Consider the following 28,000-nt stretch of genomic DNA (forward strand, 5'->3'; position numbering starts at 1 on the left):
TCCCAGGAAACGGGCAGCAGAGGAAGAGCCCTCAACCAGCACAGCTGTCCCTGCAGCCAAGAAAAAGCCCAGCCGAGGCTTTGGGGACTTCAGCTCCTGGTAGCAGCAGGTCTGCCCCTCTGGAGCCCTAGAGGGACTCAGGGCTTGGGGGCCTGTACCCACGCCGCGGAGTTCTCCACCTTTCTGACTAGAGCTCGCTAAAGCGCTTGTTGTTGCTGGAGTCCCCTTGCCTGGCCCCGGGGTCCACGGGCCTTCCCCGCCTTCACTCGCTTCGGTGGCGCGACCCTCTTCCCAGGCCGGGGCCAAGCCCGAATGAGATCTCAGACCACCAGGCGTGGGCTGTGGCCCTTAGGCCCACCTGCAGGGTGTGCCTGGGTGGGGGAGGAAGGCAGAGGCAGAGTCTCTGCCTTCCTCCCCAGCCCCATTTTTGTCGTCTCCCTTGGGCACTGTTTGCTCAGCGTTAGCACCTGGCACCGCGTTAGAAACAGGCTTGCAGAGCCCGACCTCCTCGCCCGAGGCCACGGGGAGGGCAGTCCCTGGGTACTGCCACAGACTGGGGAGCTCCTGTTGCCTGTGGCTTGAGGACCCTTGACCAGAGCCTTGACCCGAGTTCCTAAAATCTCTCCTGCTGCCTTTTGCCTGGACTCGCTGAGGCCTGCCCGCCCCCCCCGCCCCCCACAAGGACTCTGGGCAGTCATAGCCATGTTACCCCGTGGGCCTACTCTGGCCCCCCGCCTCAGGATGGTACGAAGAGCCCATGGGAGCAGCTGCCCCCCCACCCTTAGGGCCTGACTTCGGGCTCAAACATTTGACCCTTCACCCCAGCACTAGGGCTTTCAGACCAGTCTCACCAGTGTTTCTGGATTTAAAAATCCCTTTCCTTTATTTTTCTATAAATGTCAAAAAAGCCTTAACATTTGCTGGTCTGCCCTTTGTTTTCTGTTTCTTCTGTAGCCTGTGCCCATGTGGCTTCCCTGCTCCTGACCTTGACGACACTACCTCAGCTTTCCCAGATGCCTCTGCAGAAGCGTGGGACAGCTGTACACCCCCTCACCACCCACTCCTGAGGCCTGTCCTCATGTTGGCACGGGCCGCAACCCCCTCCAGCTTGTCGCATTGCAAACCTCACTTACGCTCTGTCCTTTGTTGTTCTTTCCCTCACCCAAACCTCAGGTCCATCAGTGTCAATAGCAGCTTCCGAATGTACCTGGGAGTCCCCCCCCCCCTTTTTTTTAAGATTTTATTTGACAGAGATCACAAGAAGGCAGAGCAGCGGGGGGGGGGGGGGGGATGCAGGCTCCCTGCTGAGCAGAGAGCCTGATGTGGGGCTCGATCCCAGGACCGTGATACCATGACCTGAGCCGAAGACAGAGGCTTAACCCACTGAGCCACCCAGGCACCCCAGGGCTCCCCTCTTTCCACCTCGGATACTGAACCCCAGACCCAAGCCTGCTCTCTAGCCTGCCTTTGTTTAAGCCCCTTGCACAGATCCTCCTGGTGCCATCTGGGCCCCCTTCCCAGAGCTTGCCTGGCCATTGTCCTCGTTTCACACCAGTCACTGGCTGTCCTGTGTGTGGAAAACAAGGTCTGTGCTCCCCACACACCCTGTCCCTCCGCAGTCCTCTCCCTGTGACTGTAGCCAGGGACCCGGGGTTCTAGAGAGCACCCACTCAGCCCTCTGCACCTGGGGCCAGGCCCTTGTCACCCTTCTCCCTGACCTCCCCACCATCCCTCCCAGCTACACCAAAACATCAGGGAGCTGGTGTTTGTGCCCAGAATGCCTCCAGGAACCTGGTCTGCCCAGGAGAGGGCTGCCTCAGGGACAGCCGTGTGAACACACTCGCAGACCTCTGAATAGCTCTTGGTGACTCAGGGTGCAGGTGGGTGGGTGCAGAGGCGGCCCTGGAGAGGGAAGGTTCCAGAGGGCCCCCGGGCTCCTCAGCCTTCTGAGTTTGGGGGCAGGGGGAGCTAAGGTGAAGCTTTCTTGGCCTGCATGTACCCACTCCAGACTTAGCCTGGTGGGGAGCCTGGTGGCACACTGCTCTAGGACACGGCAGGCTGCATGCCACCACACAGGACCGGAGCAGCCACAGGAGGAGCTCGGAGATGCAAAGCTCCCAGCGGGAACCCAGGGCCCCTCAGCATTGGGGCAGGGCACCTGAGACAGGAGGTGCTACCGGAAAGGACACATCTGACAGTGGAAGCTTTATTTTTCAACCTCACACAGACACAGAGGACAGAGGGCTGGACACAGAGGCTGAAGGAGGCTTGTGCACGTGAGCTTGGCAGTCCTGCTCCAAGGGGCAAACCTTCCGGCTGTTGTCCATCTGTCCGTCCTTCCAGCTGCACCCAGTGACCACACCCACCTAGCCCAAAGCATGGCCAGCCCACCCTAGGCTGCAGACCCACCCAAGAGCCTTTGACAAAGGAGGGTTTACATTTCTGTAGGTCATTTTGGAACTTTTAAATTAGTTTTCTAAATACTAAACCGCTTGGATTTTGTAAGTACCTGGTGAGGTCCTCAGGTAAATTAAAAGGGCTTTTGGAAAAATTCCCATGTCTGATCTCGCCTAATATCTGACAGATGCCATCAAGAATAAGCATTCAGGTACAAAAATACTATATATATGTATATATAAAACAGCAACGAAATGAAACCACACTGGTAAAGCAGACGCGCCATGCCAGAGAATGCAACATGGTTGAAGTTCAATGCATTTCTGGTCCTGGCATCATCTCCCATTCTTTAAGGAAACAAATACTTTAAATAATTTAAATAAAAGTCGCAGGATGATATTTAGTGTCTCGGAATTTAAGAGGGTGGAACATTCCCACACTTCGCCAGCACGTCTGGTTGTGTGTGGTCTCCTGAATGTCCTTCCCCTGAAGCCAGCTCACGGTCTGTTCATTTGGTTTTGAAAGGAGCTTGGATTTTTCAGAAGACCAACAAATAAAAGTGGTAAAGAGTTTTTCGTTGGTATCAATTACCAAAAAAAAAAAAAAAAGCCTAAGACCACTAGTAAAAATGTTTCAATGCCATCACAAAAGACAATACAAAAACCAAAGTGCTCAAATCCAAGGAGCAGTAAACTTGCCCAGAACATATAAAAGCTTTAAATATACGTTTAGTATATACAAAACTTGGTCAGAGGAATTTGAGAAGATTCTTCAGTTTAAACGAAGAGCTTGTGGGGAAACGCTCAGGAGCCTGGCCCTCGGTGCCCCAAGGACCACCGCCCCCCCCAGCCCTCATCCTCTCGCGGCCTCGGGCGCAGCATGGAGGCTTGCAGAGGAACCAAGGCAAGGAGAGAAATGTTAGTTTAGGCCAAGTTTTCAATGAGGAGCACTCACTCCTCAAATTAAAGGGCCTTGCCGTCCCTTCAAAGTGGCCACTGAGGACCGAAGCCGCAGATGTCCACGCTGCCTGTGCCAGCTCGAGGGTGAAGCGTCTTCGGGTTTCAGAGCCTGGCAGCAGGTGCGCACGCGTGCGGGCCTTGGCCCCGGGGCGCCTGAAGGCTGTACAGCTGAACGTGAACTTATACCCATAGGGACTGTGCTGGGACAACCTAAACCTGCGGGGGACGCCAGCTCGGGGAAGCAGCAGCCTGCTGGAGTACCTGCGCGCGCAGAAGCCCACACAGCTGTACAAAGACCTGCCCTTGATGCTGGGATATGCGCGGACATTAACCGGGGTGCCCGTCGCCTCACCCAGAGTGGGGCGCTGCATCTCCCCACGTTCTAAGGCTTCGCTCTTAGCCAGAGAGACGGTTCCAAAAGGGAAGCTCTGGGGGAGCAGCTATGCCAGAACCAGTCAGGGGAGCCCAGTGCCAGGTCATGGGCTCTGGGCTCCGGGGAGGGCAGGGACCTCCCATAGGACTGGAAAGCCGTTCTCTCGCCCTTCCTGGCCAGCTCACACTCGCCCCTGGGCTGACCTTTGCTGCAGTGGTTTCAGAGCCACTGGCCAGGCTGAGAAACGTCTGGGTTCACTGCCCTTCTCCCTGCCTCGCTAGGCCCTTTTCCTGCCCTTCGGCAGTGGGGTCTCAGGAGTTTCATGCCATGCTACACCCAAAGCCCTGCTAGACTCCTGGAACAGCAGGCCGGGCCAGGCAGCTGGAGTCAGGTCAGAAACTTGAAAACCAAAACCGATTTGGAAATGGTTTTTGGCCTTCATTCTCTGAAAACTGGCCAGTACCCTGCGTAGTGCCGTCTCCCTGCGGAGGCACTGGTGGATCGGAACTTAAAATACATTGCTGAGACACAAGGCTTAGACGACCATCCAGGTCCCTTCTGTGTCAGCTCAAGGGGCAGAGCCAGTGGGGCACGGGAGACCCATATTCATTTACAAAGTTTAAATCTGTTTTGAAACTTTAACCTTTCCTAAAAAAATTTTAAAATGATCTCCCAAATCTCAAGTTTGGAAGTTCATCCTGCTAGTTCTGGCCTCTTCCATATGTAAAAGTATTTCTTTTTCTTCAAGTACATCAGAACAGAAAAGGAAATCCGATCTGATTCCGTCCAGTGAGTTCACCCCTCACTGCGCGGACCACTCTGTCAGCGACTGACACAGAAGTTCCACTTCCAGAGCCCTGCCGGACTGCGGCCTCCCCACATGCGCGCCTGCAGCCCCTTGGAACAGCCTTTGCTAATGCTTGCTTTCTAGATAAAGAAGTGTTGGCTTAAATAAGATGTTCCATTAGACAGATTTCTCTATTTATAGCTTGTCTAAAATGTAATCAGTGGTATCTTCTAGTTCTGAACAAGCCTTCAAAAAAAAAAAAAAAAGGCCCCTTGGTGTACAGATTTGTTGACTGTTTCTGGAAGATTCCTAAATGAGCACTATGCCTTAACAGCTCATCTGCAAGAGGAATAACTCATCTGTAGTTTCAGGAATTAGGAGAAAAAGTGGCCTCCAGTATCCTTACTCAAAAAGAGCGGCGTGAACTTGCTCTCTGAAAAGCGCCCTAACCCTGTGGTCCGCAGAAATTTTTGTTTTTTTGTTTTTGTTTTTTATCAAACATGAAAGAGCAAAGCCAAACTCTATCATAAAGGCATAGCTTAAAAAAGGTATTAACTAGACAGATAAGTCATCAATTGGTTCTGTCTCTAGAACTTGAGAAGTTGGGAAAAAGGTCACTGAAACATTTCAGAAACAGCCATGTACGTGAACAGGACAGAGGCTGGAGGGACACCTTACCACCGGAACGGCCGGGAAAGGCCCGCCCGCCGCAAGGTTCAAGTTCAAGAAATACGGCCATCCAGGGTGCTCCTATGTCTCCGTTACACTTACAGTCTCTTCCACAAACTAGTATTCAGAAGAGAACGAAGTTTTCACTTTACTCCCAACCATTGTCTTTGATCATGTGGGCAAGCTCAATAATAAATTTTCCTTCCTTATATTTCTGACTGCTTTCAAAGGCATGTTCCTTGAAAAAAAAAAAAAAAAAAAAGAAAAGTAGAAAGAAGGTTTCAGGACAGAATAGACTTCACTTTTCAACTTCATTACACTGTTGGCAAAGAAAATAATCATATGGGGTCAAATCTCCCCAGGTGTCCCTTGTTCCGCAGACCAGGGCCAGGGGAGGGGTCTGTCTCGGTGACAAGCCTGGGCAGGGAAGGGCAGCCCACCTCTACTTGTCCTTAACCTTACAGATCCATTTCACAGGGAAAGGGTAATTCAAGTTTGTCTCTGAGCATCTACCATGTGTAAGACAATCCGGGAGGGAGGAAGGGGAGCGAGATCCTGCTTGCAGGGACTGCAGGTAAAAGGCCAGTGGAGGCCACTATAGCCAGCACCGGGGGGTCATTTAAGATGCTGGAGTGAGAGAGAAGACCCTTGGCTGGGCAGTGAAGGTAGAAACGGAATGGGGCTTGGCAGGGTTTATGTGTGTGCACATGCAGGCCTCTCGGAGCCCATCTCCACACCGGGTACTGCGTCTCCTCATGTGTGTCGAGGAATGTGGAGGACAGAAGTCAGGAATTCCAGAAAGAGGAAGCACAGGCAGCCCTGACCAAGATGGCCAGAATGGCTGTAGCGGACAACAGGCAGGCACTAGCCACACCCAGACGCACCTCTCAGGTGCCACGGCTGGTGGTGGTCGGGGGCACAGGAGACAGACTTGGGAGTCAACAGGAGGGGTGGGGAACAACGGGATCAGGGAGTGTGGCGGGGGGGCGGCGGCAGAAGCTGCCTATGGGCCAAGCCCCAGGTGGGCCAGTGAGGCCAGGCCTTGCTGGGGGCCGCCCCAGCCACCAGGGAGTGTCTCCTACATGGGTGGGCCGCTCCCCTCCTGCCAGAGGACCCTCGGAGGGCAGGGCCCCATGCCCGCCAGCCAGCATGGCTGTTACCCACGTCCCACCTCCGGGAGTCAGGGGAGCGCGGGTACAACCATGTGAGGACCTTCACCTTCAATTGGCTAGAAAGACAAGCTACAACGAGAACACGGGACACTTCAGGCAGGAGGTCTTAGTCCTTTGCAAATTTTGCTCCTGACTGTAACGCCTGTTTCGGTACCGCGGTGAGTCGGCGCGGGCTCCGCGGGCCCGGAGTGCATGGGTACTCACATATTTCCACCCGAGCGTGGTTTTGCAGTTTTCACAGTAGATGTCTGCGACCGCGTGCAGCCCAGTGAGAAGGACCCTCTCCTCCGCCGGGCCACAGCCCACGTTGACCCTGCAGGGGAGCAGGCGGGACCATGCTGAAGACCAGAGGCCCCGCCCCTGCCCACCACCGCCCTTGGGGTAAGGATCAACTTATTTCTCCAGAATCCCAAGATGGGACGGCTGCGGGGGCCGTGACCACCGCCCTGCACAGAACACGGTCAAAAATCAAACCCACCACAAATGGGTCACAGACCATGCCTCATGTGGAAGCTGGGTCTCAGGTAAGAGCACACCCTTCCCGCAAACTCTCACACTAAAGAGAGCAGAATTCCTTAAGCTATCAAAACACTGGGTCATTCTAGGGGCACCTGGGTGGCTCAGTCATGATTCCCGGTTCCTGAGCCTGCTTTTCCCTCCCGCTCTGCCCCTGCCCTCCCGCCGAGGCTCATGCTCTCTCAAATAAATAAGATCTTAAAAACCAAAAACAAGGGACGCCTGGGTGGCTCAGTTGGTTAAGCGGCTGCCTTCGGCTCAGGTCATGATCCCAGCGTCCTGGGATCGAGTCCCACATCGGGCTCCTTGCTTGGCAGCGAGCCTGCTTCTCCCTCTGCCTCTGCCTGCCACTCTGTCTGCCTGTGCTCACTCTCGCTTCTCTCTCTATGACAAATAAATAAATAAAATCTAAAAAAAAAAAAAAAAAAAAACCAAAAACAAAACCGCTGCATCATTCTATCTCATCAAGGAACTCTGCACAGTCCAGCTTTGCGTAATCACGTGCATGGATGGACAGGAGCACTGAATGTAATCGGACCATGGACACAGCCATGTCCACAAGGCCAATGGCAGTAGTACTCACACAGAATTGAAGAGGTAGGCTCGTCCCTGACTTCCCTGAAAAGACTGCAAAGAAGAAAAAAATTTTAACAGATGTACTGCGGTAAGAGGAAAAGTCTGGCATTTAGGGATGAAGGTGGAGAGACTGTTTCAGGTCATGGACTTCAACGTGGGTGGAAAGGCCACCTTGTGGGGCATTTCGAGCAGCGCTCAGGATGAGCGCTGACCACAGGCCTCCAGGATCCCGGACCCCACACAGGACCCAGAAGTCAAAGCGCTCCTAGAGCCCCAGAGGGGCCGCTCAGTGTCCCGATTCTCTCTGCTGGACTAGCTCCCGTCAGTCAGACAGTAGGGGCGAGGGGACATTTCCATGCTTTGCCATTGAAACTGAAAGCAAAACCACATCCCAAGATGACTCCTTCCTTGGAGGAAGGGACCTTCCGGTGACATCTCCCCCAGGAAAGTGCTTTAAGCCAAGGAACAGCTTGTAGCATACCCACGGAGTCTGGGGTGATAATGGAGGCAGGATGGGGTACAGTCGGGTCAGTTCCAGACTTAGCGCCCGCACCCTGCACTCTCAGCAACAAGAGGGAATAGGAGTTCCCTCGTAGACAGATGGGGGGCTCGTCTGCTTCGGTGCCAGGTCCAAATGACTGAGCGGAACACAGGGACCTCAAAAATAACCAAATGAAGAGAACTTCTTTGAGTGTTTTTTTAGTTTGTTTTTGTTTTGGGGTTTGTTTGGGGTTTTTTTGCCTACTCCCTCAGCACAAATTCAAAAGACTGTGAGGCATGTTGAATGGAGCAGAGGGTGACAGTATCTGTAAATGTAAGAGGCACATGCTATGTGACCAGCCACTCCACTCCTAAGGATTCACTGTCAAGACAAACCAACCAGAGCACATAGGGAAATGTGTGACAAGATCGGTTACTGGTAAGTATTTGCAATTGCAAAAGCATGGGACACGTGGATACCCACACAAGTGAGCAAATGAGGGCACTCACATCCAGGACACATGCAGACATTAAGAAGGGGACGGAAGCAGCTGGGCACGAGCGTGTGTGGTGAGAGAGTTACACTGGGAAGTGAAGGAGAGCTAGCCATAACACGCTGTGCCGCGCCGTGTTGTGGGGGCCCTTCAATTAAGGGGAAAACCACAGGGCACCAGAGTGGCTCAGTCAATCAAGTGTCTGCCTTCGGCTCAGGTCACAATCCAGAGGTCCTGGGATCAAGTTGCACATCGGGCTCCCCGCTTGGTGGGAAGCCTGCTTCTCTCTCTCCCTCTGCCCCTTCCCCTACTTGTGCTCTCCCTCTCTCTCACATTCTTGAAAAAATAAAATCTTAAAAGATAAAGGGAAAACCATGATCTTATAGGCCAGAAAGAGACCATTTTTGCCACACAACTAACAGAGACAAGCAGAAGGAATGGAGTCAGGGGTGAGGAGGGGAAAGCAGATCTGTCCCTGCCTCCCGTGCACACAACACCGCACTGTGCTGGTTCGCGCAGTCCCTCGCACAGGCACAGACGGCAGCGGCCCCTGCTGACCGGGGACACACATCCACTGGAGCAATACAGAGACCCTCATGCTAAGCCACTAAGCCCCTGTGGTTTGGGGACTCTTTGATACTGCCGCATACCCTGGCCTGAGGCTAGTGGTGTTTTGATCTAAACATACAGCTTTCAGACTTAAAAAGAAAAAGAAAAACCCTTCTTAAGAGTTTTCCTTTCCAGTAGCTTTCCAAAATTAAGAATATTACTTTATGTCCAGTTTAACAAATAATCATGTTATGGGCTTCCCCTCATATCCTTATTAGTCTTCAATTCTGTAGACCGATTTTCCTAATTCTCTTGCCTGCTCTTCAAATTCTACCCCCGCACCCCTATAAATCCTTATTTTTTAAAAAAAAATTTTTTTAAGATTATTTATTTATTTATTTGACAGAGATCACTAGTAGGCAGAGAGGCAGGCAGAGAAAGAGGGGGAAGCAGGCTCCCCACTGAGCAGAGAGCCTGATGTGGGGCTCCATCCCAGGACCCTGGGATCATGACCTGAGCTGAAGGCAGATGCTTAACCCTCTGACCCACCAAGGCACCCCACAAATCCTTATTTTTTAAACAGGGTTTAGATCCGTGATGTGGCCAGATCTGTGGTGGGGGGGGTGAGACAGAAGTCAGATTAGAGCAGGAGGTCTGCAAACTTCCATAAACGAGGGCCAGCTGAGAAATGTTTTCAGCTCTGGGGGCTGCACGGCCTCTGCAGTAAGGATGCTGGTGCTCTGGCCAGCCCAACAGCAGCCACCAGTGCTGTAGAAACACACAAACGTGGCTGTGGCCCAATAAAACTTCCTGGGAACAGGTGGGGTGCCGGAGGTGGCCCACAGATAAAACCAGAGCCTTCTCATAACGAGACCCGCCTGCATCAAGGAACGGCTCCCTCGGGCTGGGGCATCACTGACTAATGACAAAGATGGCCCTCTTCACAGCTTCCCTCATGGGTATTTTTCTAAAAGATCCAATTTTTCCCATCCCCCCATGATACCCTGTTTTCTTCTTAAGTATTCCGAGTTAACATTTAATTTCCTCATTATTGGACTATTTCCACAGATCTTCTAAACTTCCTTTGCTCCTTCAGTGTTTCTTGGTCTTATGTGAACTCTACTGCTCTGACAAATAACCTACACTCATCTTGCTTTCTGTGATTTTCTGTCCCAGCTGCCTAGCCCTCCAACACCCACCCCCTGTGCCAACACCATGCCCAATGGCACACCAAGATCACAGTCATACCGAGATAACAAGATAGCAGTCAGTCACAATCACGCACAAAACATTCATCAGTGCTGCCCAGAAGGCCCTAGACTCCTAGGATGCCACCAACCCCGGAAGTCACATGATGGTCAAATGTCCATCTGGTAGGGAGGTACAATCACGGTGACCGGGAGCCCATCGCTCCCTAGACACCAACCACTTGCCTTGGAGATCAGCTCATCGTGGTTGGCCAGGTGGGCTCTGCAGTGGACACAGCTGTAGGTTCGGTGACAGTTTGGCAAATAAGCTTGGAACGTTTTGGATTTTGTCATCTTCACCATCTCGGCTGGGCGCTCCTCGCTCAGCTCAGGGCTGGCACTGGACGGCCGGCGGCTCTGCTGGGCCCTCTGACAGGAAAAACAGCGGAAGATGCACGCAAGGGCCGTCGTCGTTCGGAGGGCGTGTGGCACTGTCCACACAGTTGGGACGAGAGAAAAGCGTCACAACCTGTCAACCAATCATGACAAAGCACAGGGTTATGGAGGGAACGAGAGACTTCGAGGAGGGATGCCTGGGAATTGTGTGTTCCCAGGAACAGGGTGGGGAGAGGCAGACCCAGAAGATCGAATTCTTTACTATTTGTCACGGTTTCATTCTAGATGCCATTGGAAGTGGCGAGTGAACTACTTTTACATCCAGATCATTTGAGAAAAACATCTGATTTAGTGCATTTTAGGCTGTGTGTGACTTCTGGAAACATAAAGGAAAAAGCAGCCAATAAGCCTCCCATCTGAGTGAGGCCAGCAGCAGGACGGCACACATCTTGTCCCAAATCCTGGAATTAATGACTCAAAGCACCGTGACATTTATGAATACGCAGGAGGGATCCAGTTTAATTAATCGTGAAGAAGTTACATATCATTCCAGAAACAAACCCTTTATATGCTCAACTGATTTTCAACAAGGGGACCGAGATGATTCAGTGGGGAAAGGGCAGTCTTTTCAACAAACGGCACTAGGAAAACCGGATATCCACATGCAAAACAAAAACGAGGCTGGACCCTTATTTAACACCATATACAAAAAATAACTCAAACTGGATCCAAGACCTAAATGTAAGAATGAGGGGTGCCTGGGTGGTTCAGTCGCTTGGGCATCTGCAATCGGCTCAGGTCATGATCCCAGGGTCCCAGGATCAAGGCTCGCATCAGGTTCCCTGCTCGGCAGGAAGCCTGGTTCTCCCTCTGCAGCTCCCCCTGCTTGTGTTCCTGCTCTGGCTCTCTCTGTCAAATAAATAAAAATTTTTTTAAAATTAAAATAAACACACACAAAAAACCCCAAACTATTAAAAAAAAATCATTGTAAGAATGGAAACTATAGGGGCGCCTGGGTGGCTCAGTGGGTTAAAGCCTCTGCCTTCAGCTCGGGTCATGGTCCCAGGGTCCTGGGATCGAGCCCTGCGTCGGGCTCTCTGCTCAGCAGGGAGCCTGCTTCCTCCTCTCTCTCTCTGCCTGCCTCTCTGCCTACTTGTGATCTCTGTCTGTAAAATGAATAAATAAAATCTTAAAAAAAAAAAAAAGAATGGAAACTATAAACAGTTAGATGAAACCATAGGGGAAAGCCTTCACAACATCGATGGGGCCTGACTGCCTGCAAATGACAGTGAAGGCCCACACACGTATTTAGACTGATGGATGGTAAAGTGAGAGGAAAAATGGGGGAGAGCACCTGTAGAACACCAAAGAAAGAGAAATAAAAGTATTACAAGTATCCAGAAGGGGAGGGAAAATTACCTTTCAACAGAACAATTTCCTAAGTAGAACAACAGAACCCAGAAGGCAGTTAGGAAAGGTACCTTTAAGGTCCTGAAAGACAATGATGGCTATTCCAGAATTCTACATCCAGTGAAAATATCTTTCAAGAATTCCGGAATGATGTTTTCAGACAACTAAAAAGTTTGACTTCAGCGAAGTATCACTAGAGGAAGCGCAAGGATGTGCTTCAGACAAAAGAAAAACAGCACTAAACGTGAGAGTCTAAAAAAAAGAATGGGAATGAAGAAGATGGTAAGTCCATGGGTAAACAGAACAGCAGTATCTTGTAGAGCTTTGAAGAAATAGGACTGTGTGGGGCGCTTGGGTGGCTCAGTTGGTTAAGTATCGGACTCTTGATTTCTGCTCAAGTCATGGTCTCAGGGTCGTAAGACTGAGCCTTGTCTCAGGCTCCGCGCTGGGCATGGAGTCTGCTTAAGATTCTCTCCCACCCCCCACCCCCGTTCTCTCCTAAAAATATAAAAGAAAAATATATCACCGTAATACATGAGCACAGTAACTCAGGGTGAGAGCTCTGATGAAAACTTTCTAGAGTCCTTGTATTATTCAAAAAAGTAGCTATAAGTATTGGTTAAGCTTCAGATTCTGGGAAAGTAAGGATAAATGTTGTGATTTTGATGACATTTCTAGAACAACAAAACCTAACTGTATAATTCCAAACCTACAAAGGGGCATATCAGTGAATGATAAAATGTCAGTCTAAATAGACGCAAGAAAGGGGGGGCCCAGCTGAGGGAACATGTATCTCTTGATTTTGAAGTTGTGAGTTCAACAACTCACCTAGACTTAATTTACAAGAGACATAACTCAAAGTAAGGACACATAGTGGCTAAAAGATAAGGCTAGAAACCTGGGTGGTGGCAACACAGACATAAGGCTTATAATTATTTGCTGGCAATATATTTATCTTATGTATTATATGTATGTGATTCACAATAAAGAAATTGAAGTAGTAAAAGGAATGGGCATCTGGCTGGCTCAGTCGGGAGGGCAGTGACTCGATGTTGGGGTCGTGGGTTTGAGGCCCATGTTGGGTGTAGAAATTATTTTTTTAAAAGGTGGCTAAAGGACAGAAAAAGTATGATATGCAAATGAAAAAATATTAACACATTAGCACTTCCCTTAAATAAATATTTAAGGGAAGACTTTTGCTAGATAGAAAAATGGATTACTTCTCAATGATAAAAATAACAGGGAGAGAAATAGCAAGTGTAAACCTTATCACTTAATAACATAGCCTCAAAATATATAAATCAAACACTGACATAACTGCAAGGAGTAAGAAATAAATCTTCAATCAGAATAGGATTACTGGGCGTGCTTGGCTGGCTCAGTCATTGAGCACGTGACATTTGATCTCAGGATCGTGAGTTCAAGCCCCATGCGGGGCATAAAGCTCTGTTTAAAAAAAAAAAAGAATAGGAACACTGATTATAGTGTGTAAATATGGTATACTTATTACATATTTATATTATACTTAAAACATAGCATATATAGTATAAATACATTTCTCTTTTACTATGCCTTTCAGTGACTGATAGAACAAACACAAATCATTATGGGCAGAGAGGATATGCAAAATGTGACGAACAAATTTTACCTAAAAGACATGGAGAAAGCTGTAAGAACTACCGAACCCACATTCATGCACAGCATGCAAACGTTTGCAAAAGCCCACCCTAGGGCGCCTGGGTGGCTCAGTGGGTTAAGCCGCTGCCTTCGGCTCAGGTCATGATCTCAGGGTCCTGGGATTGAGTCCCACATCGGGTTCTCTGCTCAGCGGAGATCCTGCTTCCCTCTCTCTCTCTGCCTGCCTCTCCATCTACTTGTGATCTCTCTCAGTCAAATAGATAAATAAAATCTTAAAAAAAAAAAAAAAAAAAGCCCACCCTACAAGTCTCAACCAACTTCCCCAAACTTAAAACACAGTATATTCTCTGAACAAAATACACTTAAGTTAGAAATCAGTAAGAAAACCTAACAAGAAAAGTCTTTGGGGGTCTCCTGGGTGGCTCAGTGGGTTAAAGCCTCTGCCTTCAACTCAAGTCATGATCTCAGGGTCCTGAGATCGAGCCCCGCATTGGGCTCTCTGCTCAGCAGGGAGCCTGCTTCCTCCTCTCTGCCTGCCTCTCTGCCTGCCTCTCTGCCTACTTGTGATCCCTGTCAAATAAATAAATAAAATCTTATAAAAAAAAAAAAAGAAAGAAAAGAAAAATCTTTGTATGCTTGGAAATGCAGAAATGTATGTCTACACAAAGAAATGGAAAGATGTTCTGTGCTCATGGATTGGAAGAACACTTAAAATTCTCATCCTACCCAAAGCAATCTAGAGATTCAACGCAACACCTGACAAAATACCAGTGGCATTTTTCATAGAACAAAGAATCCTAAAATATGTATAAAACCACAAAAGACTCCAAGAGCCAAAGCAATTTAGAGAAAAAGGAACAAAGTTGGAGGTATCACAGTCCCTAATTTCAGACTATACTACAAAGCCACAGAACTCAAGGCAGTGTGGTACTCGTGCAAAGACACACACACAGATCAAAAGGATGACTAGAGAGCCCAGAACAAAACTCACACACGTGCGGCCAACCCAGGACAATGGCGGTGAGAATATACAATGAGTCTCTTCGCTAAACGGCCCCGGGGGCACTGGACAGTAGGTGCAAAAGGAGGAAACCGGACCACTGTCTTATTTTGTACACAAAAATAAAGACTTGAAAGTAAGGCTCCAAACTGTTAAACTCTCAAAGAAGCCATAGGCAGGAAGCTCTGTGACCTCATGCTTAGTGGTATGATTTTGGGACCCACCTCTCCAGACAAGGGCGATAGAAGAAAAAAATAAGCAAGTGGGATTACATCAAACTGAAAAGCTTTTCCATAGCAAAGGAAACCATCAACAAAAGACCACCTGTGTAATGGGAGAAAATATTTGCAAATCACACGTCTGAAAAGGGGCTAATATCCAAAATATACAAGGGACTTCACACAATTTAAAAACAAATATCCTGGTTAAAAATGGGCAGGGGGGGCGCCTGGCTGGCTCGGTTGGTAGAGTGAGCAACTCTTGATCTAGGGCTTGTGAGTCCTGAGCCCCACGTTGGGTGCGCAGCCTACTTTAAAAGAAAAATGGGCAGAGGACTTTAATGGGCATTCTTCCAAAGAAGACATCCGGACGGCCACAGACACATGAAAAGATAGATGACGACTCAGCATCACTCATCATATGGGAAATACAAAACTAGTTTTCATTTTATTGTGGTTTTTCAATAACTTATCAGCACACACCTGTCAGATTGGCTATTATCAAAGAGACAAAAAAAAATAAAAGTTGGCAAGGATGGGGAGAAAAGGGAAGCGATGAAAGCAGCCAAGTGTCCACTGATAGATGAATGGATAAAGATGTGGCCATACACAGTGGAACACCACGCAGTCATCTCACCACAAAATTGTACGCGGCTCAATGTCAACGGTACTACACTACGTGAAAGAAGTCAGAGAGGGACAAACACCATATGACCGCACTTGTATGTGGGATCTAAACAAAAAAGTGAAAGAAAAAACAAAACAGAAAGAGATTCACAGGGGCGCCTGAGTGGCTCAGTGGGTTAAAGCCTCTGCCTTCGGCTCAGGTCATGATCCCAGGGTCCTGAGATCCAAGCCCTGCATCATCGGGCTCTCTGCTCGGCAGGGAGCCTGCTTCCTCCTCTCTCTCTGCCTGCTTGTGATCTCTGTCAAATAAATAAATAAAAATCTTAAAAAAAAAGAAAGAAAGAGATTCATAGATAACAAATGGTGGGTTACCAGAGGGGACAGGGTGGGGGGATGGGCAAAGTAGGTGAAGGGGATTAAGGGGTATGAACTTCCAGTCACAAAAAAAAGAATTCATGGGGATATAATGTACAGCATAGAGAATATAGTCAGTAACTTTGTAATGATTTTGTATGGGGACAGGGGACACTAGATTTATGGTGGAGATCATTTCATAATATATAAAAATACCCAATCAATATTATGTACAGTTAAAACTAATAGGATATTGTGTGTCAATTATTCTCTCATATTAAAAAAGTATAATCTGAGGAGAGAAAGGAATGTATTTCTATATACTCATGGGTCTAAGAATGGAAATTAAAAGATCTTTTTATTAATATTATTAAACAATAATAAAATACCTACTTTCTAGTACTTAAAGGAAAATGTATAATCTTACAGGATGTAGACTAGAAAATATGATAGGTTGAAATGATGAGCTAAACACCCTTTTTTTTTTTTTTTTTTTAAGATTTTACTTATTTGAGAGAGAGAGAGCCTAAGCTGGGGGGAGAGGGAAAAGGAGAGGGAAATGCAGACTCCCTGATGAGCAGGGAGCCCAACGACCTGAAGGAATCTTCAGAGGATTATGCTAAGTAAAAAAAAGAAAAAGCCAGCCCCCCAAAGGTGACATACTGTATTATCCCATTTGTAGAATGTTCTTGAAGTGACAAAATCATGGAAATGGGGAACCGATTAGAGGATGCTGGGGGTTTAGAGGGGGCTGAAGTGGGTGTGGATGTCAAAAGGCAACACAGGGAATCTTGCTGTGATGATTTTTTTTTAAGGTTGACTTTTTTCTCCCCTCAGAGAATTTTTTAAAATCTAAATTCAATTAATTAGCATATAGTGTATTATTAGTTTCAGAGGTAGAGTTCGGTGATTCATCAGTGTTATATAACACTAGTGTTTGTTACATCACGTGCCCTTCTTAATGCCCATCACCCAGTTACCCCATCCCCTCACCCCTCTCCCCTCCAGCAGCCCTCAGTTTGTTTCTGATGATTAAGAGTCTCTAATGGTTTGGCTCCCTCTCTGATTTCATCTGGTTTTCTTTTCCTCTCTTCCCCTATGATCCTCTGTTTTCTTTCCCTCCTTTTTTAAAAAAAAATTTTTTTTTATTTATTTATTTGACAGAGGGAGAGAGACAGAGAGAGGGTGTACAAGCAGGGGGCGTGGGAGAGGGAGAAGCCGGCTCCTGTGGAACAGGGAGCCCAACGTGGGGCTCAATCCCAGGACCCTGGGATCATGACCCAAGCCGAAGGCAGATGCTTAACTGACTGAACCACCCAGGCATCCCTGTTTATTAAATTCCACATGAGTGAGATCATACAATATTTGTCTTTCTCTGACTTACTTCGCTTAGCATAATACCCTTTAGTTCTATCCACATCATTGCAAATGGGAATATTTCTGTTTTTTTGCGATGGCTGAGTAGTATTCCATTGTGTGCATGTACACACACACATACGGACCACATCTTCTTTACCCATTCATCTGTCTATGGACATCTGGGCTCTTTCCACAGTTTGGCTGTTGTGGATGTTGCTGCTATAAACATTGGGGTGCATGTGTCCCTTTGGATCACTACATCTGTATCTTTAGGGTAAATACCCAGTAGTGTGATTGCTGGGTCATAGGGTAGCTCTATTTGCAACTTTTTGAGGAACCTCCATACTGTTTTCCAGAGTGGCTGCACCGGCTTGCATTCTCACCAACAGTAAACAACCATCTTTAAAAGTTAAAAAAAAAAAGTAGGGGCGCCTGGGTGGCTCAGTTGTTAAGCGTCTGCCTTCGGCTCAGGTCATGATGCCAGGTCCTGGGATCAAGCCCCACATGGGGCTCCCTGTTCAGCGGAAAGTCTGCTTCTCCCTCTCTCTCTGCGCCCTGCTTGTGTTCCCTCTCTCGCAGTCATTCTCTGTCAAATAAATAAATAAATCTTTAAAAATATATATTTTTAAAAATAGAAGTTAAAAAAGTAACAGAGAGGAGTGTCTGGGTGGCTCAGTCAGTTAAACGTCTGCCTTTGCCTCAGTTCATGACCCCGGGGCCCTGGGATTGAGCCCTGCATCAGGCTCCCTGCTTGACGGGAAGCCTGCTTCTCCCTCTCCCACTCCCCCTGCTTGTATTCCCTCTCTTGCTGTCTGTCAAATAAATAAATAAAATCTTAAAAAAAAAAAAAGCAACAGAGAAACAACACAAAGAAAATATAGGGAAGGAAATAAAAAGGAAAAAATGTAATGTAACAGGCAAGGAAAACATGCAAGAGAGGATCAACAAAGCCAAAAGTTTGTTCTTGGAAAAGACAGATAAAACTGATAAAGCTTTGTTCGACTGATTTGGGGAAAGAGGTGGGAGGGAGAGATCGGATAGAAGTAATAACCTGGCAGAAATGGAGATGGGATAACACTTTCTTTGGATGAGATTTATAGGGTAAGAGGATGTTGTGATCAACTGAATGTATTTGAAAACGTAAATCACACAGATAAATTCTTAGAAGAAATATAACTGAAAAATAGGACTCAGGAAGAAACAACAAACCCAAACAATCTGATTAACATTAAAGAAATGGGGATGAACCAGCTAGCTTGACCTGATACCAAACCTCGATGAGGGTAGTGCAAGAATGAAATTGGCTGTAATTTTCTTCTCATGAACCAAGATGCAAACACCCAAAATCAGTTTACCAAACGGAATCTAATACTATTTTAAAAGGATAATAAAATACAATTAGGTTGACTTTATCACAGGAATTCAAAATCATTTAACGTTAGAAAGTACAGTTAATACAATGTACCACCTATTGTTCTCTCAATCTGTTTATCTCAATAGATGCAGAGAAATCATTTGACAAAATCTAACATCCACTGGCAATTCTAGCAACATTCTGCGCAGACTAAGGAAATAAGGGAACTTCCTTATCTGTTAAGAGACATCTATAAAAACGGAACAACCCACAATGAACATCAGCCTCTCGGTAAGACTTAGAAAACTTTCTCTTTGAGGTCAGGAATGAGCCTCTACACCACCATTTCCACACGGCCCTACCCCCTCTCCCCAAGTCCCAGCCAGCTCTGCAAGACAAGGCAACAAGACATAAAGATCAGAATAGAGGGGCGCCTGGGTGGCTCAGTGGGTTAGCCTCTGCCTTCAGCTCTGGTCATGATCCCAGGGGCCTGGGATCGAGCCCCACATCGGGTTATCCACTCCTCGGGGAGCCGGCTTCCTCCTCTCTCTGCCTGCTTCTCTGCCTACTTGTGATCTCTGTCTCTCAAATAAATAAATAAAATCTTAAAAAATCAGAATAGAAAAATATACACTTAGGCAACAGTGTTACAGTACAAAGTATCTAAGAATAAATTCAAAGACCTGAAACATTTTTACAGAGAGAGCATACATTTTTGAGGGACAATAAGGAATACCTAAATAAATGGAGATAAACCAAGATCAGGACCGGAAGATATTGTAAACATATGAATTCTCCCCAAAGTGATTTTTATTTTTATTATTTTAACTATATTTGTTTTTAGAGATTGTATTTATTTTATATAAGAGAGAGAGAGCATGAGCACAGGGGTAGAGGCTGTGCAGGAGGGAGAATCTCAGGCAGACTCCATGCTGAAAGTAGAACCCGACGCAGAGTTTGATCCCATGACCCTAAATGATCATGATCAGAGCCGAAACTGAGTTGGATGCTTAACCAACAGAGCCACCCAGACATACGTGAATTTTATTTAAGTAATTTCTACATTCAACGTGGGGCTCAAACTCATGACTTCAAGATCAAAGAGTGGCACTGTCTGCTGACTGAGCCAGTCGGGCACCCCCCACCCCCAGAAGTAATTTTTAAATCAAATGCAATTCAAATCGGGGCGCCTGGGTGGCTCAGTGAGTTAAAGTCTCTGCCTTCGGCTCAGGTCATGATCCCAGGGTCCTGGGATCGAGCCCCACATCGGGCTCTCTGCTCAGTAGGGAGCCTGCCTCCCCCATCTCTGTGCCTGCCTCTCTGCCTACTTGTGATTTCTGTCAAATAAACAAAATCTTTTTAAAAAATGCAATTCAAATCAAAATCCAGTAAGATGTGTTGGGGGTGTGTGTGCGCACGTGCGCGTGTTTGTACACACGTGCATATGCAAGCCAGGGAAGCCAGTGAGAGGCAGCGAGACTGGATTCTAAAATTTATCCTAAAAGTGTCTATAGGGGAGGATAAAGGTTTCCTCAACCCTCTCGGGGTCCCTGGCTGGGTCTGGAAATTAAACTGGCAAAGAAAGATCAGCAGGAGAAAAGCACACAGATCTTATGGAATGTTTCCACAAGAGAATGAAGAACCAATAGCAACAGAGCAGGAAGCTTTTCTATCACTTAGACAAAGAATTTATTTGTGAAGAACAAGGCAGAGGTCATCAGAGGTCATATCAAGGGGGTATTCTGTGGTGAAGAAGTAACTAGAAAGACAGGGTAGGTTTAATAAGGTTGTGCAGAATTCTTGGCCCCAAATTCTCCGTCTCTGATAGGAAGGTCTTCCCTCCTCCTCGTACAGGGAGGACACCTTTCCCAGGAGGGTCTTATGACCTGTGTCAGGGAATCAGGGCAAAGGGGGAGGTCAGAATGACCTCCTTCCTTCTGTCATTTTCTCAAATTCCTCCACCTTAAGACAGTCAACATGCATGGTGACATATGTTAGGGTAGTGTGTCTTGAGCCCCATCCTGTCAAAGGTCAAAACCATGAGGGCGCGGGACGCCTGGGTGGCTCAGTTGGTTGGACGACTGCCTTCAGCTCAGGTCACGATCCTGGAGTCCCAGGATCGAGTCCCGCATCGGGCTCCCAGTTCCGCGGGGAGTCTGCTTCTCTCTCTGACCTTCTCCTCACTCATGCTCTCTCTCACTGTCTCTCTCTCAAATAAATAAATAAAATCTTAAAAAAAAAACAACAAAAAAACCATGAGGGCACTCTCGAAGAGCATGATGGAAACACGTTTGCTACCTAAGTCTGACAGAGAGCCGTCCTGCCATTTTCCACAGTCATGGGGGCAGAGCGGTGCTGGCAGGGGACAGGAAAACGGGCTGATAGGACTCGAAAGAGAACCTAGAAACAGACCTATGCCTAGATGGACACCAGATACAATGACCGTGGTATCGCAGCTCACTGCGAGAGAGAGGTTTCCTAAAATGGTGCTGGACGTTATGGATACCCATCTGTAGGAAAAGGAAAAGGTGGGTCCTATTTTATACCAGAAACAGAAATTAATGGTTGTCCCATTTCCCAACAGAGAAAATCAGCCAGCAAGAATATCATGGAGGAAGGTTCCACACAAGGGACACACACGGACGCCTACAAATCTGTCTTCCAAAATGAAGCTCGGTTTCTTTCTCCACTCAAAGTCTTCTCAACCAAGGATTAAGGGAGCCTCTGAAGAAGTCTGATTGTATTAGATATTCCCTATCAGGGATTCCCAAAACTTTAACCTTTTCAAGCCATCACATTAGCCCTGATACATTCTATTGGGTTTTATTTGTTGCCCAAACTACTGGGGACTCTGAATCGGAACCCTGGTATCCCTCCCATCTTTGAGGTCATGGGGATGGGGGTCTGGATGGATCCCACCCACAGCAGCCCAGCTCCCACCCCATGTCCTACACGGGCCACACAGGTACTGTCAATCCACACATGCAACCTCCTCTGCCCCCCCACAATTTGGTGATGACTCATAAGGAAGGAAAGAACTTCTAAAAAAAAATTTTTTTTTTTTTTTTTAAAGTAGGCTCTACACCTGAACTCACAGCCCAGAGACTGAGAGTCCCACGCTCTACCAACTGAGCCAGCCAGGCGCCCTCTGACCTGACTTTTTACTGAACTCATGTTGAGTCTGGTTTCATACCTTCACCTGAGTCTTTCCCCTTTATTGAAAGGAGTCTTCAGTTTTGTCCTTTCTTTCCTCAGACTCCCTCAATGAAGACTCTAAAAGTATGTGGTAGGGACGCCTGGGTGGCTCAGTCCATTAAGCCGCTGCCTTCGGCTCAGGTCGTGATCCCAGGATCCTGGGATAAAGTCCTGCATGGGACTCCTTGCTCCGGGGGGAGCCTGCTTCTCCCTCTGCCTCCCACTTGCCTGCTTGTGCGCTTTCTCTCTGACAATAAATAGAATCTTTAAAAAAATAAAAATAAAAAAAATAAAAGTATGTGGTAAAGGGGCCAAGAGACAGGAATCTCAGACTATTCACGAGCTGCCTGGTCAGGTCTCGAGAGTCCTGCCCCTTTAGTGGCAGAAACACTGCTCCCTGTGACTGAATAGAGAAACTCCCAGAAACTCCCTCCAGCCTTGAAACAAGGGATTTCGGGGTGCCTGGCTGGCTCAGTTGGCAGTGTGTGTAATTCTTGATCTTGGAGTTGTGAGTTCGAGCCCCATGCTGGGTAGAGAGATTACTTTAAAAAAGGGGGGGTTCACTTTTATTCATAATAATAAAGGGGGTAATACCTCTTATTTTTAGCTCACATGCAGTTCCCTTTGTATGGGACACCACCTTTCAAAGTGGCAACTCACCAAGGCTTTTCTGTTTATCGTGAATTGCTCAATGGCACAGCTAAGTGTCCTTCCACTGCAGGCCTCCAAGGATGGCCTTCGCCCCAGCTGACCTCAGCCTGAGGAGCGGCCAGTGTCCAGAAGGCCCGTCTCTGTGGAACCGCCCTCCTCATAGTCTCCTGTCACCTTTACTGAGCCTTGTCCATGCTCAGCACTCACGGCCAACCCTTCCAAGGCAGGAGTGTGCCTTACATATACACATTCCACCGTCTCTGTCCTGACTGCCACCCCTGTCGCCACCCAGCAGAGGGGGCCCAGCCAGGGCAACGGTCAGGCCTGGATTTGTGGTTCCAGAGAAGCGTTTTGGGTGGTGGTTCCACTAGGCTTCTAAACTGGGTATCTGCTGGGACACTGGCAAGATCACGGCCAAATTTTCAGGCACCCAGTGCGCAAAATGGGCTTTTACAACATAGAGCTACTGGCGAGTTAGGAGCCTCCGTGAAGTCAGAGAAAGGCCGATGGGTCCTGTGAATCATGTTTACTATAGGACATTATGTTTCCCCTGGGTTTGGAGGGCAGCAACCATCCCCCCACCCACACAGAAGATATTACTGTGGGGTAATTTTTTGGAGCAAAAACAATATTCTGGATTCCAGAAATGTCTCTCCTAAAATAAACACGCATAATTATTTTAAGAGAACGTGAATCAGGCCCATGTCCATATGGTGCTGTTACCACACTTCGAAAGACAAAAACATTGAGAAATAAAGCCCCAGCCAGGGAGCTCTGACATTTCCGGGATGGCATGGAGGCTCCTGAGGGCCCCACACCCTGGGACACCCATTCTCCCTACTCTCCACGCCACCTCCCCACCCTGCCACTACCTGGTGACAGGCTCAGTTCCAGCCCTCTACTTCCTCCTCCTCCTTCCTGGGGGGCATACAAAGCATTTAGCCAGAGTTCATGGTGGAAGTAGGACCCCGGGTGGGTGGCTCGGGCAGGGACATCCACATCTTCCATGGAAAAGGGAACATGGGGCTATGCAGAGACCACCCGCCTAGGCCAACACTATTCTAAGCAGCAGACTTCACAAGAACCAGACGAACTGGCAGCAACCCTCGGAGGTGGGGATTCTTCTGAGTCCCACTGTGCAGATATGGAAACTGGGGCCCAGAGAGCTTAACCAACCTGCCAAGGTTGCACAGCTAGTAAGCAGTGGATTCAAAGCCAGAGCCTACACCCTGGACCGCTGTGCCTTGCAGACACATGAACCTGTGTGAACTTCACTCATCGAAGCAAATTAAAGGGAGTCTGGTAGGTCTTACAACCTAGCAGATGGGCAAAAATTTTTAAGAAGTTGCTATCACCACTGGCGAGGGCTGGCTGTGCTGCAGCCATCTGGTAACACCTGTCAGCGCTCTTGGGCACACGCCCCTGGACCTCAGTTGGGGTCTAGGAAGCACGGGGAAGGTGACTCCCTTTTCACCATTTGCTTTTTGAACAATTTAGATTTAAAAAAATATATTTTATTTATTTATTAGAGCACACAAGCAGGGGGAGCGGCAGGCAGAGGAAGAAGCAGGCTCCCCATTGAGCAAGGAGCCTGATGTGGGACTTGATCCCAGAACCCTGGGATCATGACCTGAGCCAAAGGAGATGCTTAACCAACAGCCACCCAGGCGTCCCGGTGACTTTAGATTTTTGATACCGAAGGTATGTACCAACTACTCAAACTCACTCTCTCTCTCTCTCTCTCTCTCTCTCTCACACACACACACACACACACACACACAAAGCGCAGGTGTGGAAAGGCCTGGAAGGATTCATGTCAAAGGGCAATGGCAGGAGGCCAGTTTGCCTTTGGCAGAACCAGCTTCCCTTCACGTGCACGGTCTGCCTTCTCACTGGAATTACAGGATGAAATGCTCTTCTCCACACATTTCAGGAACTGCAGGCTTGGTGATCCGTGGACCCACTGGGAGGGGCAAGAAAATTTCCTCAGTCCTACCACCTGTCTGTCTGGCCCCAGATGAAGCCCCACAGCTTCTCCAGAATCTGGGCAGGGGTGTCTGTGCAACTTCAACACCTCATGGCCTAGCTCTTCTGCCCTCCAGGTCCTGGTCCTCACCCCTCCTCCCCGCTGCCTTAGGTTCTGCCTCCGCCATCTGTCTCCTACAAGACTAATTAATGTGTTTGCACTGAGCCCTTCTTTTCCAACAACCTGTAATACATTCTTTTCTATTTCTCCCACTAGTAACAACGTTCCCCACAGTCAGGGCCTAGGGACACTTCCTAGCAGAGTTTACTGGCTTGCTTGCTATTGACAGGGGGAAAGACCAAGGTGCTAGCTACACACACACCACTGCCCTTCTCACTTGAAAGGGTGGGACCCAGAAGGCTGATGGAAGCAGGACCCACGGTGGGATAAGGTGGGATAAACATTTGAAGGCCTGTGTTGGAGCAAGAGAAGGAAAAACCAGAGATGCAAAAAGCAATCGAAGGGGGCCAGTGCTTGAGGGTGAGAGTGCCAACACTGGGAAGCCAGGTGACAGCCCAAGGGACCCAGGAGGGGAGGTTTGCCAAGAGACAGGCTACTGGGGGTGAGCAGGGACAAAGCTGCAACAGCGCTTGGCTCAAACTGTGCCCCGTGTTTGGTGGCCAGGGAACCGCAAGACAAGCTGTTGCCTTATCTGTAAAATGAGGGTAAATTGTGATTCACAAGGTGGTCCAGACAATCACATAAGAGGTCGTGTCATCGTTATAGGACAGCGGGACAGAGGGATGGCGAGCGCATCTCCCCACCGGGAAGTCCTGGTTCTGAGGCTCTTCAGAAGCCAGATTAAGGGGATGTTCCCTGGGTGGGGATGACACAGTGTTGGCTCCAGGATTTCCATCTCTCTCTCACCAGCAGACAGCTTTTCAGAGGGTTTCTATCACAGAAGGAACAGGGACTTCCTTCCTGAATCCAACCTCTGCTGTCCTCCCCAGAACCCTTAGCCCTCTATGTCTTGGTTGTTCAGAACTTTCTCCAACCTCCCCTGAAATCTCATGTCAAGATTTCCACTCCCTAGAGGTTTCGCTGATTAGCAGATCTAACTACTTTTCTACAGATGGAAAACCAAATGAACCTCAAATGAAGAGTTTGAAAGGAAGATTTCCATTGCTGCTGCCTTTTTCTTTTTCAAAGTTTTCATATTTTCTACAAACATAGGTAAGTCGCTACTGAAGTTACAGCAGGCACCTAGCTCTAACAGAACATATGGAAAAGGCAAAAATCAAAAACCCAGCAAGTTGAGGACAGGTGTCATTACGCAGTCTGCCATGCCCTCACAAATTAAAAGTGATAGCAATAAATAGGCAAAATGGGCTTAGTTAACCAGAGGGCTTTCCTCCCTTTCTTATGTTTGTGTCGGGGCTCTGAGGCTAACAGAATCTGTGTTATTCAACTTCGGCAAAGCAGCTTCTTGAAATGCCAATTTTATATCTTCCTGGCATTAAATCCACCCAGGCAGATTCTACTGGCAACTTGACCTCAGCATTTCAAGCACTCCCAGTGGCTGAGGATTGGTTTTGCCAGCTCCCCACGTCAGAACAGCTCTCTAGGGCGAAGTGGTTATATATGCTACCGAATAACTAAGAATACTGCCTCTTCATATTCTAGTTTCTCAGTCTCCCGGGGGTGCGGAGGGATACATTCAAACTCTATGGCAGCCCCTCGCCCTCTCCACTCTCTGTCCCTTGACACTAGGTCCTTGTGAAACTTAGGGACGACAGGCAGGAAAATCAGGAAGAGATTTTATAGGAAAGCTGCTTCCAACATAAAGAGGTTTACACATTCCAAGGCTTCAAAATGGTAAGATTTAATGTCTGGACTTAGGCTACAAGAATGTCTCCATGTCAGTTGCTCATGTTGGCAAAGGCACCATGACAGCAGAGGGTCGTTAACACTGGGGAACACTGGGCATGGGGCATACCAGGGCTGTCTGGACTACCCTTGCAACTTTCACAGAAATCTAAAGTTATTACAAAACAAGAAGTTCGTTTAAAAAGCAAAGGTTATGGGGGCTCCTGGCTGGCTCAGTCGGTGCAGACTGCGGCTCTTGATCTCAGGGTTGTGAGCTGGAGCCCCACACTGAGTGTAGAGATTACTTAAAGATGAAATCTTAAAAAAAAAAAAAAAAAGAAAAAGAAAAAGAAAAAGCAAAGACTATTGTTCAGATTGGTAATTAAGATTATTCAGCTATTTTTTTTTCTTAAGTGCCCAACAGAAGCCAGACTCTGTGCTACAGGTCTGTGGTGGGACAGGATTTCGTTCTGGTCCTACCTCTCCTGAAAGGAGAAGACACTCTAGCCCTGTGAGATGCAAGGGAAGGGAGCATAAGGGTCCAGGAGAGCTTCAGTATTAGCATTCCTCAAGTGTACCATGACTGTCACCCAAGAACCCGGGGCCAGGGGTAAGAGGGAATCAGCGCACAATTACAAAACTCAACCACCCCAGCATCCAGCACAGCTCCTGGCACCGAGCAGGGACTCATCTACTAGAACGGAGCAGAGGCTGGAGGGTGCACAGGTGTGGGAGAGAGCGGGCTTGCTCAGGTGAGTCACCTGGAAGAGTTCCCTAGAGGAGGTAAGCCTCCTCCTGAGGCTTGCTTAGTTTAGGAGGGAGGTGGGTGGAAAGAATAACATTCTTGGCAAAGGAAACAACAGGTTAAAGTGTGTGTTCTGGCCAAAAAGAGGAAGAAGAAATGCAACTGAACAAAAAAGCTTGGGGGTGGGGAAACTGAGGTCTTCCAAAGCCATTATCTTTGCAAAATGAAATTATAGCCTCCCCCCCCCCAATCCTGGAACTCAGCACATTATCTGGACATCAAAGATGTCAATCAGAGGCAGGCCTGGGGGAGGGGGACCCTACTGAGCAGGTTTCCCAAGCTATGGCTCCTGCAAGCTGTGCTTTAAAAAAAAAAAAAAGCCTAGTGCTACGAGCAGGGAACTGATACAGAGAACAATTCATTTTAGTCACGATCTTTATGTGGGTAACTCGAAAACATCCCCCTCTTCTAATAAACATTCCTAGGAACCCTCTTTTGTCCTCATTTCACTCCGGGTCGCAACATTTTTTGTTGTTGTTATTAAAGAGGGAAAAGCCCATTTTCAGCAGGCATCTAGTTCATCCTCTCTGTAAATTTTTTTCGTGGCTGAAGTGGGAAGGAGGCAGGGAAGGGAAGGAAGAAAGGAGGGCAAAAATCAAAGATCAGGCTTTGTGGTCTGCTCCAACACGGAGTGAACCAAATAACAACAAAAAATCCAATCAGAACAAAAACATCCACAGGTGCGGCCCGCTCGCGCCCCGCCCGCCGGCCCGGACGCCCAACAGGTGTCTCCGGGCCCCGCCCGCTGTCGCAGGAGCCTCGGGTCGCCAGAGTAGCCGCCCGCGCAACAGTGTCCAGGCCCGCCCGTACTCACGGCCGCTCGGCGGTCCGCGCCCCGGCCCGCAGCGCCCATCCGGCCCGGGCCCCGGTCAGCGCGGGCTCGGCTCTCAGGCGGCGCCGGCGCGGCCCGGGACGCGCTGAGGCCGTTGGCGCCTCCGCAGGGCGCGAGGCATCCTCCGGCCGCCGCCCCGCGGGCCGCCTGCCCTTTGTTTTGGAGCCGGG

At 48.4% G+C, this 28,000-nt stretch overlaps 2 protein-coding genes across 3 annotated transcripts in view; one reads left to right on the plus strand and one right to left on the minus strand.

Moving 5' to 3' along the window:
- PPIL2 (peptidylprolyl isomerase like 2) overlaps positions 1-3,042 on the plus strand; it is a 30,133-nt gene extending 27,091 nt beyond the window's left edge. The window contains exon 21 of one of the 2 annotated variants that reach the window (XM_047696742.1): positions 18-3,042. In XM_047696742.1, the coding sequence (XP_047552698.1) occupies positions 18-131 (114 nt within the window). In that variant the 3' untranslated portion in view covers positions 132-3,042. Of the gene's footprint in view, positions 1-6 lie in introns of both variants that reach the window. The other variant, XM_047696741.1, reaches the window with a different exon arrangement.
- Positions 2,193-28,000, minus strand: YPEL1 (yippee like 1). The gene is made up of 5 exons (XM_047696746.1): positions 27,813-28,000; positions 10,406-10,688; positions 7,457-7,500; positions 6,562-6,670; positions 2,193-5,423 (listed from the first exon to the last, which is right to left on the minus strand). Exons 2-5 carry the CDS (start codon positions 10,520-10,522, stop codon positions 5,334-5,336), a joined length of 360 nt encoding a protein of 119 aa, XP_047552702.1. The 5' UTR covers positions 10,523-10,688; positions 27,813-28,000; the 3' UTR covers positions 2,193-5,333.

The sequence above is a fragment of the Lutra lutra genome, chromosome 12 (genome assembly GCF_902655055.1).
Source record: "Lutra lutra chromosome 12, mLutLut1.2, whole genome shotgun sequence".
NCBI lineage: Eukaryota > Metazoa > Chordata > Mammalia > Carnivora > Mustelidae > Lutra > Lutra lutra.

What these genes read in the sequence shown, in the direction of transcription:
- YPEL1 (XM_047696746.1), bottom strand. Translation starts at nt 10,522, where the DNA reads ATGGTGAAGATGACAAAATCCAAAACGTTCCAAGCTTATTTGCCAAAC. An exon ending in GCCTACCTCTTCAATTCTGT is followed by an intron (nt 6,671 to 7,456) that starts GTGAGTACTACT and finishes GCTCCCCTGCAG; the next exon opens with GGTCAACGTGGGCTGTGGCC. An exon ending in CCACGCTCGGGTGGAAATAT is followed by an intron (nt 5,424 to 6,561) that starts GTGAGTACCCAT and finishes TTTTTTTTCAAG; the next exon opens with GAACATGCCTTTGAAAGCAG.